At 42.0% G+C, this 13,231-nt stretch overlaps 1 protein-coding gene and 1 long non-coding RNA gene across 30 annotated transcripts in view; one reads left to right on the plus strand and one right to left on the minus strand.

Annotated features, from left to right (window-relative positions):
• Window positions 1–13,231, plus strand: part of CNST (consortin, connexin sorting protein) — a 149,054-nt gene that overhangs the window by 90,453 nt on the left and 45,370 nt on the right. For 3 of the 19 annotated variants that reach the window (XM_048936587.1, XM_048936588.1, XM_048936586.1), the window contains exons 11-12: window positions 1,228–1,363; window positions 2,598–7,050. The exons of 11 other annotated variants lie outside the window; for them this stretch is intronic. In XM_048936587.1, coding sequence (XP_048792544.1) covers window positions 1,228–1,363; window positions 2,598–2,803 — 342 coding nt within the window. In that variant the 3' untranslated portion in view covers window positions 2,804–7,050. Of the gene's footprint in view, window positions 1–1,227; window positions 1,364–2,597; window positions 7,053–13,231 lie in introns of those variants that run through there. 5 more of the 19 variants (XR_007375276.1, XM_048936584.1, XM_048936570.1 and 2 more) reach the window with 5 other exon arrangements.
• Window positions 1–13,231, minus strand: part of LOC125689456 (uncharacterized) — a 133,253-nt gene that overhangs the window by 55,596 nt on the left and 64,426 nt on the right. For all 11 annotated transcript variants that reach the window (XR_007375278.1, XR_007375277.1, XR_007375282.1 and 8 more), the window contains 2 exons: window positions 9,353–9,502; window positions 26–152 (listed from right to left, as the gene is read on the minus strand). This is a non-coding gene — a long non-coding RNA (uncharacterized LOC125689456). The remainder of the gene's footprint in view (window positions 1–25; window positions 153–9,352; window positions 9,503–13,231) is intronic.

The following is a 13,231-nucleotide window of genomic DNA, read 5'->3' on the forward strand; positions in this document are numbered from 1 at the left end:
ATAGTTCTGTACCTATAGCACGTACCTTGGCATTAACGTTGTCCCTTGCTTTACTGTTTCAACTCAAAGTGTTCCTTCTTCTGTTTCTGTTTTCTTTGACTTCAGAAAATCGGCTGCTACTTTTGTTTGTAGGGATCCAGTTGGTATATTTGCTGTAACAAGGAAAAACATTTTCTGATATGTAATTAGGAAAAAAATTTTCTGGTATGTAATTAGGAAAAATTATTTTCTGGACACAAACAGTTTTACAAAGAAAGGTGGTTTGGTTTGTATTTTTAACCGATGAAAGTTTTGTTGGGGAAAATGGTAACTTATGCTTCGTTTAGAGGGTCAAACACACAGGGTCATCAGTACTAATTCATTTGGCCGAGGATCTTCACAGTGCCAGTTCATGACAGCATTCTCAATTCTCCATTATGCATTTTTATTCTAATATTTCTAATATTTTTCTTCCTCTAATCATAAGGAAATGATGAACTTCTCCTTGATCTAACGTCTTAACATGGCTTTGTGGGAAAAAAGTATATACTATTGCAGCTAAATCAAGTGAAGTAGGAAAGGACAGTTAATGACTTATTGAATGTATCACTGCAGGGAAGCATTTTCGAAGTGGTGCTTTATCCAGAGAGTTTATAACAATATGGAGCTGACGTTTATCCGAAAGCACAAAGATTTCTTTTTCCCCTGGTGTTTTTATTTGTTTGTCCTCTGCTATGGCCTGTTTTCTCCCTTGGGGAACCAATCACAATGCTGAAAAATTAATCTCACAGTAAGTATTTGATAGGCTCTGCAGGATTATGTCTTTGGAAAGGCAGCTGTGGTGTCTTTGACCTGTTACTGTCCTCTATTGAGAGTGGTTTTGGCTGGAGCCCACTGCCCCAACCCCCATCATTTAATGACATGAAGGAACTAATGTATAGTTTAGATCATACTAAGAATTCATTGCATGTTTAACTTTGATAGTGACCAAAAGCAAACATTGTCATCTTAGTCACCTTCTATACAGCAGAATGGTACTGCAGCATTCCTTCATGCTGTGAAATTCTGTGTTCAAGAAGAGAGTTTCACAAGTACTGCGAGGTTTAAGAAAAGCAGAGTAGAAACCATTTGTTTTCTATTTCTCTCATTTGCTCCTCAAAGTCTTTGTTAAGAAGATCTTATGCTTTAATTTCTCACATCTGTTGTGCTAATCACTGTCAAATGGTTTTTTGTAATCTTTCCCAACAGATTGCCCCAGCAGAAGGATTGGTGTCTATACTAAAGAAGAGAGATGACAGGGATGGAAAAACAATTGCCCAAGTCCAGCAAAGGCAAACAAAGAGAAGAGTCCGGTTCCAAGAAATGGAAGACACTTTTGATCAAGGTATTCCAGTACTGCTAACTCACAGCATGTGCTCTCAGCGTGCAAGTGGTGTTGAACTTTGGTTCTCAAGAGCTCAGCGAATGTTCACTGTACACTGCACCTTGCTTTTTTCAAAGTTGGAATGAGAAAAGGTTGTCTAGTTTCAGTGGTCTCTAGAAGCTGAGGCACTCTAATGCTCTTGAGTCATTTCAGGCTCAGAGATTTGGTATTTTTCTTTCATTTCTTCTTCTTGTGCGGATGAAAGAAGCTCAGAAATTTTCTTAGAGCCTGACAGAAAAGGCAGGTGTTGATCATGGAAACAGCCTGTGAAGAAAAAGTAGTGAGGGTGCAGCAACACAGCTGCAGCATCCTCATGGCAATAAAGAGTCTTGCCAAGAGTTACCACAGATAACAGTGATGTAAACTAACCCTTCACAGTGGGCTTCTGTGAAGGTTTTGTCTCCACTCTTACAGTCAAAACGTGCGAGTAAATACAATCAGTTCATCTGGCCAGTCAGTGGCAGTACGAGTGAAGGAAGAACGTTCACATCTGTTTTATTTTCAAAGCTTTCATTTCCTTTCAGGTATTTCCAGGAAGGAAGGCTTTGGTTGTGCAACATTCTCTCGTCCAAATCTGTTAAACCTCAGTATGGATTGATTCCACAAGTGATACAAGCAAGGATAGGGACGCGGGTTTGCAGAAAAGGCACTACATAATTATTTAGGTTTCTGAAACAAATCTCAGGTTTTCTCATAGTCACATTTTGAAGAGTTAATCACACAACACCCTCCGTCCCCTTGGGAGAAAGAATGGGGGGGAAGGAAGAAGAAAAAAAAAAACAGTAGGATTTATTAAAAGGAATGTGAATTAATACAGAATAATTAAGAGTAATTAATGAAAACGAACCAAAAATAAAGCTGGAGGAGTGACGTCAGTCTGAGTCTTTATCGACAGGCTCTTCACGGCTTGCCTCCCAGAAAAGATCAGAGCTCTTCCCCCATCACCCAGAGTCAAAAATCACATGGATTTGGGAAATGCAGAGCATCCCAGCGTATTTTCCTCTTGGAGAGTCAGAATTCATGTGAGGCTGCTAGAGAAACCAGGAAACACAGCTCCGCAGTGCAGTGTGCCTCTGTACCCAAATAGTCTGTTGCATGATGTCATGATACAGAATACTGGTAAAACTAAGGCACATTCACATTCACGTTGCTTTGTCTGGTCTCTTATTCACCTTTTCTTTTCTTCTGCTCACAGATGAAGTAGCTGGTGGCTCCTGTATTTTGCTGATCCTGCTGTGCATAGCAACCGTTTTCCTTAGCATTGGAGGAACTGCATTGTACTGCACCTTTGGTGACATGGAATCCCCTGTGTGTAAAGACTTTGCAGCCAACATGGATTTCTATTATACCCAGATACTGCAGCGTGTGGAAGAACTTAAGCACTGGATTGCCTTCTCGTAGCTGAACTAGACTGAGACAGCACATTGAGCTCACCACTGGTTGCTGGAGAGGCTATTAAAAAACCTGTGATTTCAGTTCTTTGTAACACTTGCCACCTGCAGGTGATGTGCATCTGATGATGGACTTACACTGTTATTTAGAAATTGAGAACAATTCCCTTTTAGCAATCAGGTGGCGAACTGTTCACATCTTAAGCCGTAGCAGTGTGGTATGGGAGAATAACAAGTCATTCTCTACATCCTTTCAAGATTAGACGAGCAGCTTTTCAACAGCTTGAGCAACTGAAGAAGAAAGAAGAAAATTAACTGTCTTCTATACGCTCTCCCATTACCACATATTGTGTAAGCAATCTCTGACAGCTTAGTTAAAGAACAGCTCTGATTTAAAGCTGTTTGTGCAAAGGTGTTGCTTCCACCTATCACGCAATAAGTCTGTGTTTTATGAAAACATTATTTTTCTTCTAAGTCTTACTATTTTTCTCCATTTTAATTCTCCCAGTGAGCCATGTAATAATTTGCGTGGAGTGAGAAGAATGCAGCAGCATTCATGGAGCCCCCATTCAGTGATAACAGGCCGACCTGCACCTTACAGCATATGGGGAACATCATGTGTGGGATAAATCTGCTGGCAGATTTCACATTGTTTCCTGGAACTTTACTCCCAGTGTTGTGTGGGCTGTTTTAGAAAGAGGAGGATAAAAAAGAAATCATTGGTCTCACTATATGCAGAGAAAGGAGCAAGATGTTCAGTAACTTATTCACATTAATACGAGAGTGGCTTTGGCCAATTCTAAAGCACCTGGTTGTAGGTGTCAGGCTGGCTGGGATTTCTGCCCAGCTGTGTCACTGACTTACAGTAATCACTTTGTGCCTCGGTTTCTCCTCCGTAAGTGGGGAATAATGATCCTTGCCTTTGTCTGTGAATACATACTGCAATTAGGGCTCATGTCTGATTCCCTACACCCCGGAGGAGCGCACAGGATCGCTGGACTGTGTGATTGCGGCCTCTCACCCAGTGAGTTCCTAACGTACAGTGGAACTGATCCAACAGAAGGTGCTCAGAGGCTCGCTGCAGACCCACAGCCTCTCGGTAGTCCAGGGCACTTGTTCCAGCAGATAAAGCACATTTGCATCTATTTGCCCTCCAGTTCTGAGACTTGTAAAATCTGCTCTCTTTTTCTACCAGCTCTACAAACAAATCTAAATCAGTAAAAAGAGTCATTTTAGATGGCTGTTTGTATCACTTGGTGCTCAGCCCTTCCTGGGTGGTGTATGAGAGAGACACCTACGTGACGGTGAAGGTCAGAACTGGCAACGTAGGCCCTCGGTCCGCGCTGTGGTCCGAACACAGCAGCTGTCCTGGCACAGAGCCGGTTGGCCTGGCCCTGCTGCAGGCCTTGTGTGAGACGAGTCCTTCGTGCCTCAGGAAGCAGCAGTTTGCAGGGGGTCCGCTTCACTCCGCTCCATGGTTTCCAGCTTACTAACGTACAGTGCAGCACCTTCAGGTCCAGCTTATTTTGTAAAGTACCACAAAGTGAAATCCTCGAGGCCTCGCTCAGAGTTATAACATTAAACAATCGTGCTGTCTGGCATTTGCCAGCCAATTGTCCCTCTACTGGCAAGCTTGATTGTTCCTAATGCTCTGTTATGCTTAACAGGATTTTAAAGCAAAAGTTAAAACCATACTTTTTCTGAAACAAACTGCACACGTGATTTCTTTTTCAGTTCTCACTGCCGAGGCTTAGCTGATACCTTAGGAAGCCTCGTGTGGCAGCTCTTTATTAAACAGTAAATTTAAAATGCCTCAATTCATGACAACGTTTGTTTTCAGAACGTAGCTTAGAACTGTAGTTTGGTGTATTTTCTGCTGGTTGCCTCAGAGCATTGTAAGGCTGGACTGATCTAGGGGAGAAAGGGAGAGATGCTTTTGTATTTTAAAGAGTTACTGGCTGGTTCAGTTTATTATTTTAAATCCTGGTTTATGTATTTATTTAGTTTTTATTTTAAAGAAAATCTTAATTTTTTTCTTTTTTGGTAATTTGCTCACAGAGTAATTAAAAGCATGCATTCACTTAAAATATATATTTATAGTGATTATGTAGTTAGAATATATTTTGCATTTCTGTAACTTCGCGTTGAGTGTTTCAGGATATTAAGTTTATTTCTAAAAGACAACGGTTGATTTCAGCTTAAAAATCTGCTTAAGTTTTTGTGCACTTCCTCACCAAAAAGTCAAGAGGTATATATAGAACTATTTATTCAAAGGTATATCAGATATGAAGATCAAAGATCTTCTACTTCTAGGTTCGTTTAATTAGAACTATTTAAAAATAATTATTTTATTTAAAACGGTAAAGCTATTTAAAGTCAAAGCAATTTTTGATAAGCAGTTCAGAGTAAATCTGTGGTCTGAATCCTGGCATGGCAACTTTGTGTTGTGTTCCCAGTGCAGAGTCTCACTAATATCAGCAGAACTGCCAGTGAGAAGATCACGGAAAGGAAGGGCACCGCTTCACCTGCACGCACCGGAGGAAGAATGAGCAGCCAGGTGTTCCATGTGGCCCAGCTGCCTTGTCTTTGCACTGCAATGTGAGCACCTCTGCAGCCTCCAGGCCTGTGCCCAGGTGCCACTGCTGCAGGATCTGCCAGGATCTGGGGGAGCAGATGGGGCACACACGCATGGGCTACCAGGCTCCTCTTCTGAGCTGTTGCAACCAAGTGCTCGAGTCTGGATCTGATTTCTGTTGGCATTCCTTTGTGAGAAGATGGTGGCACTAATTCTTGCTTTGCCTGACAATTGTCAGTATGGTTTGCATAGTCTGCACTACATTATCAGACTTGTGGTGATCAACCATAAAAAATGTGCTTCGTTTGAAATGCAGAGAGCATGCAGGTTGGCCAGGTGTTGGCTGTCCTGTGTATTGTGTTCCCTTTTCATTGCTGGTGGCATTACTTCCATCTGGGTGGCCCCAGGGATCAGAACCTTGGTCAGGGAAATCTAAGCCAAAGGGACTTGAACAGTGATCCTCATCCGAGGAGTTTGTGGTCAACTAATGCTGAGCAACAGCTAAGACGGTTATAATAGGAAGAAAAGAGTAGAAGCTTTTTCCTTCCCTTTTGTGCATTGTAAAGCCCTTTGCATTTAAGTTTTCACTGGATAGATAGTTGTTCTGCTTGGCAGTAGGAGAAACAGACCACTGTAAAAGCATTTGTAGTCAGTAGGAAAATTCAGGGAACAGTTCAATACAATATTAGTTAAAACTCATTTCTAGAAAGATGACTGGATGTCAGGTTGATTATTTGCCTTCAAAGGTGAAAGCTGTGGCCACTTACCACCCGCCACTCTCCATCAGAAACCTTATCTTCCAGTTTATCCTCTCAGTGTAATGATTTTAGAGAGATGCTTGCAATAGATCAAAACCAACAAGGCTCTCAATGTGCGTTCAGTGCACAGAGCCAAAAAGAGCTTTCTGATGGCATAATTGCACCCTCACCCCAAGCAATGTGAAGTACACAGGAAGAACGCTGTGCTGTAGCATAGCTGTGCTGTACCACAGTCTGGTTCTAAGCAGTGCAGATGAGGAAGCATTTTCCACAGCCCAGACATGCCAGCAGAGATTTGCAATCTAGACACGGCTCATGTTTTAGAATGTTTTTCTACTATTTTGCTTTCATACTTGGAAAACACGTAGTGCTGGTGGCACCCTGTGGGAAGTAGTCTGACCAGAGGGGAAACTCCTGTTTAAGGATTTCTGTGGGTAAAGGGCAAGCTTGAAATATCAAATGAGTGGAGTAGGTCAGAAGTCCAAATTCCTGTGTGACTGCACTTGATAACCAAAGGGGATGCTACCCTCCCAGGAAAATATGTTTGCCTATTTTGTACCATAATGTAAAGCCAAGACCATCTGAAAGGACTAATAACTATTTGTAACAAATCTAGCTTCTTTAGCAAAAGGAGTAAATAATTGTGTTTGAAACCATCACCCAAGCTTGTAATTTAAATACTGTAGCAAAAAATAAAATAAAAAGCGTCCCAAAGAAAATATATGAACCTTTCTGGGTACTGTGATTTCTAAATGTATGAAAAGACTGAGAAGATCCGTGAAATTAAGTAAATGAGCAGCATCTCCAAAGAGAATTTCATGATACAACCAAAACCAGGAGAATAGATGAAGATAAAATGCATGACGTTTGGTTTGGATTTTAGCATGATGTAAGTTTCTTGGTTGGCTCACTTTTCTTTTACTGGCTAACTGAAAACTCAGCCTCCCCGCAGAGCACTGTTTGTCCAGGGCAGTGTGTTTAAATGCTGATGTGTTGCCTTGCTGCACTGCTCTAAAAGATGTTGGATGGTAAGTTTGAGAAATGCTGGTCACAACCCAGTTTGCTCTTTGAGTTCAAGTAAACTAAACTGACTCCAACCCAACCCAAGCCAGCCACCTCCTGTTTGCAGCGTGCAGCACTGCCTTTAGCAGCATCCCCATTCCTCAGCACCACCAAATGAGGCCACCCGGAATCTTAGACTGGCTGAAAATGCAGTGAAATCCTAAGAGGAAATGAGTTGTTTTTATTCATGTTGGTTTTGTTTTGTGTTTTGAAATTGTTCTTCAGTGCCAGAAAGAGGGACAATTATAATGTGAAAAGAGAAGAGATTTTTGTAGAAATTAATTGGAACTTGTGAGGTAACACCTCATGTAGCTACCCAAGGATGTAGTTACCCAAGGAAGCTTAAAGTATAAACTTCATTTAGCTTAAAGAAATGTTTTAATGTTTGTTTAACAAAAAAAAAAAAGGCTGAGATGTTACAGAACTGATGTTAGGAATTTCAGCCAGAGTTCTGATTCTGTCCTTGGGTTCATCCTGAATGTGTTTTTAATGGAAAAGAGGCTGTAATCAAAACATAAATATAAAACAAAAAGAATAAGAGACTGTACTGAAGCACCCAAAGTTTCAAAGGCATGTCTACTATGTCACCCATGGAAGCAACACAGTGTTTCCTACAGGGCACCGCTGAGCTGCTTAGTACGTATTCTGCACTGGGAATCAAGCCACAGGAATCCTCTGGGGATGTGGGAGCAGCAAGGAGACTGTCACACTGCTTCTCTAGGGTAGCTCAATTCAGTGCACTGTAGAAAGGATGCACTGAAAAGAGGAGAGCAAAAGGTTTGAATCACTAAGGATCCAAGCAGCAAACTTCAGCTAGATAGAATGTCAGCATCTACCATCATAGAAGTGAGCAGAATGTTTACAGTAGGTAGCAAGTAAGAAATGATTTGAAAGGAGAGGATTGGTTTTTAAAAAAAAACATAGTCTGAGAATCCCTAATGATTAATCAAAGTTCTGAGGTTTTAAATAGAAGGTAATGATTAAGGGGAAACAACTTCTCAAAGGTAATGGCAATATTCTATAGGCAAATGGCTGCCGAAGGAGTGTAATAAAGACATTTAATATAAAAAGATTTAAAAAAGAAATTGGTAAAGGGTGAGAAATATTTCTGATAATTATGCATATCATTAATGGGGGGCCTATAAGAAAGAGAGGGACACACTGTTAGCAGGACCTGTTGTGATAGGACAAAGGGAAATGATTTCAGACTAAAGGAGGGGAGGTGTGGATTGATCATAAGGAAGAAGATTTTTACAATAAGGGCGGCGAGGCACGGGCACAGGTTGCCCAGAGAGGTAGTGGATACCTTATCCTAGGAGACATTCAAGTTGAGACTGGATGGGGCTCTGAGCAACCTGATATAGCTGTAGGTGACCCTGTTCATTGCAGGAAAATTGGACCAGAGGGCTGCTAAGGGTCCCTTCCAGCTCAGATGAGTCTATGATTCTATGTTTGGGGTTTCTTCCTAACCAGATTTTATAGGAAAAAAAAAAAAAAAAAAGAGCCACAGCAGTTCAGTGAAGACAGAGGAAAGAGGGAGAGTAACCATTAAAATACAACTAAATTCTTTGCAGGACTCTCTGGGAGTATTTCCGTGGTCTGCACAAGGTCATATAGCAGACAGAAACAAAACAGGCCTAGAGCTTGTAAATCCTGCTTCTGATCTCTTGCCTGCTAGGACAGCATGGGTTAGGGAAGATAAATGAGTACCCTGTCATTCACATTGTCTCTGACTTCACAGTTTGAGGACTTTGTTTAAAGATCTTTTTAATATTCTTCTGAATGTTGCAGTGATTGTAAGGAATTGAATTAATTCAGGAGGTGAATTTCCTTCCTAGCATGCAGCAGTAAGTCCAAAAGCCACTTCAGTGTATTTTTAGTATCTGATATCATCATACCCATGGTAGCTGGTTGCTATTTACATACACTGAGACAAATTGTATCAACGGACCACATGGGAATACAATGTAATTGCAGCTTCTGTCGGCAGAAGAAGAGGCTGAAGCTGCCTGTGGTGGCTGCGTGCTTTGCTGTCCGGCCCTTGCCACTCACGCTCTGCTGAGTAGCAGGAAAGCAACAATGCTCGGCAGAGCAGGCACGGTTGAGAAATCTGTTAAAAAAATCTCGCCACAGCCTCACAGCTCCACTGGGCTTCATACAATACCTGTCACTGTGCCACGAGGGGAAATCAGTCGTGAAGAAACGCAGCGATGCGGAAAGAGGCAGCGGCCACCAGATCCTGCCTCCAGGCAGAAATGGAGATGGGAGAGGCACAGAAGTGTTCTGACCGTACAGTGGATGTTGTCATCTCTGTCTGCAAGTAAGAAAGATGAAAATCATTTCAAATGTTCTTGGCGTCCCCCAAAATGCCTTCATTACCCTTCTTTTCTTTTCCACTTCTGTGTGATTTAAAGCTCTCCCTTAGCTGAAGGCAAGAAGGAAAATTAAGCAATGGCTAATGTTTTCTAAAGAAACATTGAATGTATCATCTCTTATAGTTTTCTATAAATAGGGCATTATTTTCCCAAGCCAACTCACTGCAGGGTAATAGCCCACAGTTTACCTACAATGGCAAAATAGATGGCCATTAGCAATAAGTAACTCATGTATTATAAAACAGCCCCGTTAAAGAGAACCACCCATTTTGGCTCATGCAGTAGGACAGTGAAACAATATCTTCAGGGAACCAAAAGAATTTTGCACTACAGAGCAAGCCTTGCACAGCCTGGCCATGCTGCCCAATCTATCTGGCACTGCCCATCCTTGCGTGGCACCTTCCATAGCTGTGACACCCTGGTGAGAAGCAACGAGGGAGGTGAATCCTTTGCCCCAGCAGCCATGCATTGACTGTGAAGACCTGTGGGTTTTCAGTAGGATGCTTCCAAACAGCCTGTGTTTCCCTGTGCTCCCTGCAGCTAGAGGTCAAGTGGAACGTTGGTCCCAGGAATGGTCTCATACCCACACAGACCTGGGGCAGTTGCTGCATTCCATCCGTGGGAGACTGTGTGGCAGATGTCCTGCTAGCAGAACAAGCAGCACCCTCCAGAGACACTAAGATACCCAGCACAGAGGGGTGCACAGTGTGTCCTGTGGCCCTTTCTGAAGTATTTCAAAGTGATTGCTATCCTGAGTACTTACAGTAAGTTTTAAGACTCTAAACCTGCTGATCTTCTTTAAGAAGAAATACACAGTATAAGGGACCAAAGGAGTAAATAAGTAAAGGCATGGCTGAAACCACAAAAGCTTGTAAAAAGTTTTCAATGGATGCAGAATTTCTGAGAGTGCCTCAGGATTTCAAGGTCACTCAAACACAAGTAAGAAGGGCAAATTGAAATAGTTGGTGTTGTTTTTTAAGGAAAAAAGGCTGTGCTCTGTGACACTTCTTGTTGGAGAGCACTTAGCATCACAGACATGAATTCTAATATGGTTAGTGGATTGCATACCATAGGGCAGCAATAGGGTGAGTTTAAAATTCATTTTCTGCCAGCTGTTGTCCTCAACTGTAGGCTTACATAGCACCTCACTTGCTTCTCAGTTCTTTATTTATATTCTGGACTATTTTATTTGTCTTAAACATTCATTCCTAGTGGCTTTCTTTTTAACCATCTGGCTCAGTGGTTTTTTGATGCAGCCAAGAAATAAGCTGTCTGTGGCTGAAAAAGGCTGTGGCCATTTTTACAGGACATTTTTACAAAAACTCTGCTGTGAGGAAAGCAACTTAGTATTCATTGCAGGAAGCTGCTTGTGTTTGAAAAGCTGTGTGAATGCCTTATATGTTACTGTTTGCATTTACTTCATATTGCTCTCTCCAGGTTGTTCGTATGAAGAAATATTTTCCCTTAGACTCCTTCCAGGTATCAGTGACATTCTGTGAGAAGACCCATCTGAGCATCTTGACTCAGGGGAAATTAGAGACATCTCACACAAGACTTGACCAGAGGCTCAGCAACCACTCTAAAAGCTGGATGCGTGCTGTTTGTACCTCCAAGGAGACAAATCTTGTGGTCCTGACTTGTGATGGCCTTAAGTGACTTGAACAGAAATGACACCAAGACAAGAGGAGTGGATGGTTCCTTGTTTCTTTATCTGCTGTGCATCCACTGTGGTTTTGCCAGAATAAGGACTTTCCAATATTAGCACTGCAAGGGCAAACAGAAAGGTACTATTTTTAGGTATGCTGCACATCCCGTAGCACTTTGGGCTTGTTGTCCAGCTGCAGTTTGATGATCTCTTTCCATTGGATTTCAGAAATGGAATATAACTGACACTGAGAGACACATGGAGTTATGTGAGCAAAAGCCACAAAACAAAAGTGCAACAAGGAGAAGAGGAGTCAGCTGCTTTCCCCTTGTACTTAGCACCTCAAGCACTGTGTTCCGTTTTGGGCCCCTCACTTCAAGAAAGGGCAGAGAAGGGCAATGAAGCTGGTGAGGGATGTGGAGCACAAGTCTTATGAGGAGTGGCTGAGGGAGCCGGGATTCTTCAGTCTGGAGAAGAGGAGGCTCAGAGGAGGCTCATTGCACTCTACAACTTCCTGACAGGAGGTCGTGATGAGGAGGGGTTTGGCCTCTTCTCCCAGGCAACAAACAGGACCCGAGGAAATGGCCACAAGCTGCACCAGAGGAGGCTTAGATTAGACATAAGAAGAACTTTTTCTCTCAGAGAGTGGTCAGGCACTGGAATGGCTGCCCAGGGAGGTGGTGGAGTCGCCGTCCCTGGCAGCGTTCAAGAGGCTTCTGGATGAGGAGCTGTGAGATCTGGTTTAGTTTGTGGTAGCAATGGTAATGGGAGGACGGTTGGACTAGATGATCTTGTAGGTCGTTTCCAACCTTGTGATTCTACCATTCTATGATTCTATGATTCCATGATTCTATGACTAATGGGTCCAGAAGTAAAACACGATGTTTAATGAGTCTGCATGTCCCGTCAATGGGGCAAAGCTGCTGTCCAAACTTTGGCTGTAAGCATGGTTGAAATGATACTGAACCAGTTACTGCAGTGGAGGGAAGGAAGCAGGGCATAACAGTAACTCTGGCAACTGAGTTGTTTCTCTTGTGTTCAGTGAAGACACTTTTTGAGTAGCTGACTTTGACATAAGGGAGGTGTTTTGTGCTTGTCTGTGGACAGTGAGCTATCTCTTTACAAAGCACAGGTTTACTTCTCAGCCACCACGTCCTGTTCCAACCTGCTAACTTGGGGAGAATGCTATTTATTTAAAAAGAAATACAGCACAACTGAGATGGAAGTGGTTGAAGTGATGACGTGGACTTGTAAGCTGGAAAAGAAGAAAAGATTTTAGAGGCACAAAACTGGACCTTGGGAGACTGATTTAGTTGCCTGCTATCTAATAAATTTCTTACATAGTCTTAAGCACATCACTTAATCCTGAGTTTCACTACATGCATACGTAATGGGTAGAAATATTTTCTGATGCTCTCTGGCAGTGAAGCTGTGAGTGGGGTCATGGTAAGTTTGTAAGTAAAATATTTTAGGTGATATCTACAAATAATCAGTTATGGTTCTGACTGGAATATTACTTGTAACAACACAGGATACATTTGCAAAGAACCCCACATCTGAGGGAAAAGCAAAAAAAAGGAAAGAAAAAAGAAAAGAACTCTTCATTCTTTTTGGAGTATTCAAATAATGTGATAGCTGTTTCAGGAAGGCTGTAGGAAAGAAAACACAAAGGTACACTTTCATATCACTGGCATTTTTTGTGTTGTGTTGTTAGATGTCAAAACTGCACCTGTTTGGTTTTGGAGGGTTTTTTTGTTTTTTTTGTTTTTTTGTTTTTTTGTGATTTTTTTGTACCTGCATTTGACCCAACTTGCACTACTTTAATGCAAATTGTAGAGCAGCTTTTTCTCAAAATATTTTGCAAACTCATTGGCAGAGATCAAGTATTCTAATCTTTGTGTCCTTTATAAGGTTACAGGAAGGACTTCAAGCACTGCAATAAGATGAGTGCTAATGCATCACTTCAAGTGAACAGTTTCATAAGCTGCTGGAGAGGAGGCACTTAGTTAATACCTGAGACCTG

The sequence above is a fragment of the Lagopus muta genome, chromosome 2 (genome assembly GCF_023343835.1).
Source record: "Lagopus muta isolate bLagMut1 chromosome 2, bLagMut1 primary, whole genome shotgun sequence".
Classification (NCBI taxonomy): domain Eukaryota; kingdom Metazoa; phylum Chordata; class Aves; order Galliformes; family Phasianidae; genus Lagopus; species Lagopus muta.